At 39.9% G+C, this 6,000-nt stretch overlaps 1 protein-coding gene across 1 annotated transcript in view; it reads right to left on the bottom strand.

The window, feature by feature from the left end:
- Positions 1-362: 362 nt before the first annotated feature.
- Positions 363-6,000, bottom strand: part of EDEM3 (ER degradation enhancing alpha-mannosidase like protein 3) — a 326,937-nt gene continuing 321,299 nt past the window's right edge. Inside the window, exon 20 of the mRNA XM_085601522.1 lies at positions 363-1,699. Within this exon, the coding sequence (XP_085457648.1) occupies positions 1,320-1,699 (380 nt within the window). The 3' untranslated portion in view covers positions 363-1,319. The remainder of the gene's footprint in view (positions 1,700-6,000) is intronic.

Here is a 6,000-nt window from a genome sequence, read left to right as displayed (position 1 = left end):
CATTTCTGAAATAAAATACTTAGAAATAATGATTTGCCTCGACTGAAATTGCATTTTGGACTCATCATCTTGGAATTATAATCATTTCAAATGCATTTGAAACTGATTTTGCACTCCTTAATGAACCAAATATAGTTGTTTGATTTAACATGACTCGGATTGTTTAAAGTCTCAACACTGGATTCAACTCCAAGTATATATATATATATATATATATATATATATCCCAATACAATACAAGAAAAAGGTATTATGGTAGTTTCTACTTTTACTCGGCTTAAAAATGTGAATGCAATTAATGTTAGAAGCAATGTTCATTGTATTTACGTAGGTGTCACAAAACTCAAGAACAGGCCCCCAAATGTTATTCCTGTATTTCCTTTTAATTATCAATATATGTAGATTTACTTCAAAAGATACGATTTTGCATTGTTGAGAATATCCCTTGAGCTATCTTAAGGGATATGTTGTGGGAATGCAGAATGTCTTTTCAGAATTTAGATCCAGAAATCAAACCTAATTCTGTCTCAGATTGTACGTTAGGCATTCCTAAACACTACACGAAAAAAGGCCAAGTAGGTCAAAATGTGCACACCATTGCTTTGACATATTAGTAAACCCAACAATACACCCTCAAAATACACTAAATAAAGCAAAAATTAGCAGTTTTCATTAAACTGCTTTGAAAGTAATGAAACCCATTTGCTATGGGGCAGTTTTATATCCACCTTTGGTGTAATAAGTACTCCAGTTTGGAAAAAACCTCAAGTAGTTGAAGACATTTTTAAATGACAAGTGAATAGCAATGTTGACAAGATGATGGACTGCCAATAAAAAACAAAAGATTTCAGTATGTCACTTTCAAGAAAGGAACAGCAGTTTCCTCAGAAAGTGAAATTTGTAATAACCCCCTAACAGTTCTTAGGTTTTACATTAAACTGTAATAGCCAATTACTGCTAATTTGCATCTTCCAGATGAGGTTAAAGTACAAGAACAATTGACCAAAAACACATCAGGATTCAACCTTTTAAACTATGTGAAATAATTCACTTGTTTGCTTCTGGAAACCCAACTTTGTCAGTTCTGCACCACAGTTCATTGAGTCTCCGCCATGCCACTGAATAGAGTGTACATTATCAATCTGGAAAATGCAGAAAATGACATCAACACAAGCAATGGATTGTAGAGTATTCAGACTGAGTAAATGTGAAACCTGTGGCACATGATTTGCTCACCACAAAAGTTCAGAGTTTCAAGAAGAATTTCTTCAGTATCACAGTTTTTAGTTTTCCCCTCTTGGATGTTGTTCTTGGTCAAATCATAGCTCATCTTTTTCCATCTGTTCAAATGCCTCTATGTCTTCCTTCCAGTCTGCTAGTATAGATTCTAAGGGCTGGGACTTAGTATTCCACTTTTTATTGTTGTTTGGATCCTCAGTTTGTGAATGTTCCTGAGAGGAACTATGTAATGTTTCAATAGGCTTGGCTTCCTTACTCTGTTCGTGATTATCTGAGGTAATGGTATCCAAACTGGATGCACTAGGTGAAAATGAACTGTGTTGAGTATTTATGGAATTTCCTCCTTTTGGTACTGGATTGCCCAAGTTGGTGTCTTCACATGCAGAGGAATCTAGTTCTTTTCTCTCATTCTGCGATTCATTTTCAAAAACCTTTTGTTCGCCGCTTGTCATGTCCAAATCTAGAATCAAGTAAAAGTTACATTTATCAATACATATAATAACTCAAAAGGGAGTCCATTCCTTCTGAATTACGTGCTAGCAATTTTTAATATATTTGAAGTCTTTAATCAGCATAGTGTTTACTGGATGGATTAAACAGCTATACATCCCAGAAAACCCCATATTCATGTACTATAGAACATGGTAAATAATTAAAATGCAAAACTGTTTCCAAATTAGTAGTGTTCTATGACATGAATGTATTCAAATTTAATTGATTTATTGCTGAATTTAAAATACATTTGAATCACAACATAATGCAAACGATGTGAAAATGTTACTTGCCCTTTAACCATCTGTTAAGCACATGTATTGCTGTAGATTCACATGCTCCGCATACACCTACCACCTAGTGTTGGGCTTGGACAATTGCAACCTGTTTTTCTTTGAAAAGGTTGAGTCACAAGACCTGTTGTTCCTTACCACAGATTGCACCAGCACACGGGTTTCATATCATATTGTTTTTCGCTCAGCGAGTGAGTGGTGTAACTGAAGGGTATTGTTGAAAACAGAGTGCTGTGCATTACAAACTGAATAAATGGAAAGCGATAGAACAGTGGGGGGGTCTGCAAAGAATGTTCATGGGGTTCGCAAGTGCTTACAAAATTAATATTAAAAGATTAATAATATTCATAAAACTGCAGAGGCAACATGTTAAGTTCAAATATTTTAAAACATTCTGTTAATGTAAAGGAATTTGGAGGCAACAAATTAAGTTAGTATTCTCAGATTCATTCATGGGAGCAGTGCAATGCACCATACAGAATATAGCATAAGCAATAAATGGCCTCAATTAAATAGAGAAAAGCCCAGCCTTCACATTCAAATTTGAATTATGATTTTATTATAGATTTGTGAATTAAATAACATTTGTTTGATGAATGCTTGTTCCTTTTTGTGTATTATTTTGCAGTTCAAAGCACGAAAACGCTTCGGCCAGGGTCCCCTTCTTCCAATAATGATTCAGCAGGGGTCTGCAGATTCCAATAATGATTCAGTGGGGGTCCCAGAGTTCCAGAAATTATTAAGTGATGTTCACAGAAGGCAAAAGGCTAAGAACCACTGGCATAAAAGATATCTGTGTTTATCGTTGGCTCCTGGGATGGGGGCTGGCGCATGCGTCTCTATAGCAGTACACGCTATGAACAGATGGCTACAGGGTAACTTTTTTGTAGCATGTGTGGCTGTAGATACACATGCTATGCATAGAATATAAATCAGCCCCGCTACAAAGCAGTGGCTAGCAGACAAGGCACATTTCGTTTTATGGTGTTCTTAACACCGCTTGGCCATCTAAGCCTTGTTGGCGTGCTAAAATGTCCACACAGTACTGCTTGGTACAAATGTGTGGCATTGATCAATCAGCAGCTTTACAGTTGTCCAAAGATTATTTGGCTACCTCTTTAAGTTTTAAGTATGCTTTTGGAGGCATGCGGAGAGTGTATTTGGCTTTAGCAAAGCAGGTTTGGATACATTCAAAAATCTCCCTGGCAATACTAGCTTTGGTGATGGCACACTCCGAGGGGTATTGCGAAGGCTACGAAACGTTAACTGGGCTTTTTAAAAGGTTTAGTTCAATCAATATAAAACATTAGCATCCTCGTAATATCCAGAGTGTAAAGTGCCTGTTCAGCTACAGATTCTGGTTGTGGAAAGAACATGTAACTCAATATTGGTTGATGCGAAATGATGAAACAACTTTAGACAGTAATTTAGGGTTGGTATGAAACACTGCATGTCTTAATGAACCTGAGTGAATGTGTCCTGTCTTAGAGTTCCCGAATACATCTTATGGAGGTGATTGCGACTTAGAAGGCCGCCCTTAAAGACAAGAACTGTAAGCCACACCAATGCAGAGGATCAAAATGAGGGCAATAAGCAGTGTAAGGCCCACAAAGGATCCTACCAAGTACAGGAGGTGTTTTTGGAGGAACTACTCTCTTTAAACCCCCCATGAAAGCTTTAATTACATAGACACTATAAGCAGATGAATACTGTTTTTATATGGGAACACTGCAACTGCAGTTAAATGTAAGCATATGGAAGTGTAAGCAAGACATTGAAGAACAGAAACTGGATGTTGAAGACAAGAAACAAGACTGCCCAGGCACCATAAAATAATCTAATTGATTAGAAATTCACTATTGCATGAAACTTTTCCACTTAGCTGCATAACATTAGTGGGTTTCCTTACCTCCTGTAGCATCGTCATGCATTCCTCTAGGAGGTTAAAGTAGCCAAACTCTAAGGACACAGGTGTTTGGAATCTGGTTGTCTGAGGTGACCTTGATGCTGGGTGAGAAGGTCTGGCCTGATTAGAAGTGTCTCATGGGGACTGACTGACATTTCAAGCAGCACTGGGAACCAGGGCTGTCTTGCTCCCGGTTGGGGCTACGAGGATGAGGGATATGGACACTTGCCTCATTTTCCTTACCTTGTACAGGGTGGAGGTAACAGGTGGTAAAGCATAGGCAAATATTTCTGGCCAGTTCACCTATAGTGCATTTTCCTTGGACAGCGGTTCTTAACCTGTGCTCTGGGGGACCCTTGGGAATCCACAAAGCCTACACCGGTTGGCGGGGGGGGGGGGGCTGCAACTGCTTAGAAAATGAAATAATATTAACAGGATATTGAAGTGTATATAAATAAAAAAGCAAAACTGAAAATTTAAAAATGGTCGGTAAAGGAATTTGAAACTTGAGGCTATTATGTAGTTGGTATTCTCAGATTGATTTGTGGGAAAGTGTAATAGCATCCAAGAGAGTATAGGTTGCTTGCTTTAATTTAATTTAGAAAAGCTACTACCTTCCATTAAAATTGTGATTTGTTTTATATTAATTTCTGAATCAAATAAAATACTTCATCATTTGTGTACTGTTTTGTGGTTCAAATCATCAAAATTGCTTAGGCTGGGGTCCCCGACTTCCGTAATGGGTCAGTAGGGGTCACTGGATTCCAGTAATGATTAAGTGGGGATCCACAGAAGCCAAAAGGAGAAGGACTGTGGGTGGAGGTACCAGACAGCGAAGCTTAAGCATTTGTTTTGTTTTCGGATAAAGCAAACAGGTCTGTTGTTGGAGTCCCCCACCGTTGGTAGCTCCAAATCATGGACCTGTTAATGTGTCCTACTAAGCAGAACCGTAAAATTGTTCTCCACTCCTGGGAGGTGCCTTGTTACAGATTAAAGTTGTGAGTTGCCCAATGCTAAATCTCCTGTGCCAGCTGGTGGTCTTGGGTCCACTCCCCTCCCTCTGGATATAGAACAGGGCTCTCATGCTGTATGTTTTTATAGGTACTGTTCTCCCCTTAGAAGTGGAGAAAGGTTCTGCGGACTAGTCCGCTCGCTTACGGCTTGAGGGTCTCAAGGCGCGGGGGGAGCAGCTCCGGATCCGTCAAAGAGCAAGGTCTTGAGGTCCTTCCTAAATGTGTGCAGGGTCAGGGAGCGTCTTATGTTCACAGGGAGCTCAAGGCTATTAAATCGAGACAGCGCTAGCTGAGTGTGTGTGCTAGGCATTGTATGCAACTTCCCTTTATCAGCCAGTCTTCTAAATATGAAACACATGCATGGCGTTTCTGTGCAAGTGGGCTGCTACAACCACCAGACAATTTGCGAAGACCACTAGAACTGTAGAAACTCCAAAAGGCAATCCCTTGAACTGGTTGTGTTTTCCAATTACTAAGTGTAGGTACTGGTAGGGCAATGGATGTTCAGGGATGTGAAAGTATGTGTCTTTCTGAGGCAGCACCAACATAAAGTTACCTTGGCATGGCGGGGATGACATCATATGAGGTGTCCATGTGAAAGTGTTCAGAGGAGATGAATATGTTCAATGGTCGGAAGGTTGATGATCAGTCGGACTGTACAACCGTTTTGGGGATGAGAAAATACAGGGAATACACCTCTGCCGTGCGTTGGCTTATGGGCACAGGTTTGATGGTGTCCTTTTCTAGGCGCACCAGCACCTCTTCCTCCATAAGATGAAGGTGGTCTGAACAAAAGTATGCATCGGGGGTGGGATCCTGGGAGGGGTTGTGTGAAATTAGTGACAGTACCCTTTCTGCACAATGGAAAGGACCCACTGGTTTGATGTAATGTTTTCCCAGTGTGACAGGAATAGCCTTTGCCTTCCCCAACAGGAATAGTATGATCTGGGTGGAGGTAGGAGGGGAGACAAGGAAACTAAATATTTTGTAGTAGAGGACCTTCTTGCAGCGCTACCTCTTCCTGTCTCCTACCCATTTCCTTGCTTGTTCTCTTTCC

This window comes from Triturus cristatus, chromosome 4_2, assembly GCF_964204655.1.
Source record: "Triturus cristatus chromosome 4_2, aTriCri1.1, whole genome shotgun sequence".
NCBI lineage: Eukaryota > Metazoa > Chordata > Amphibia > Caudata > Salamandridae > Triturus > Triturus cristatus.
Note: the sequence above shows the minus strand (reverse complement) of the source record. Positions and strands in the feature narration are given on the sequence as shown.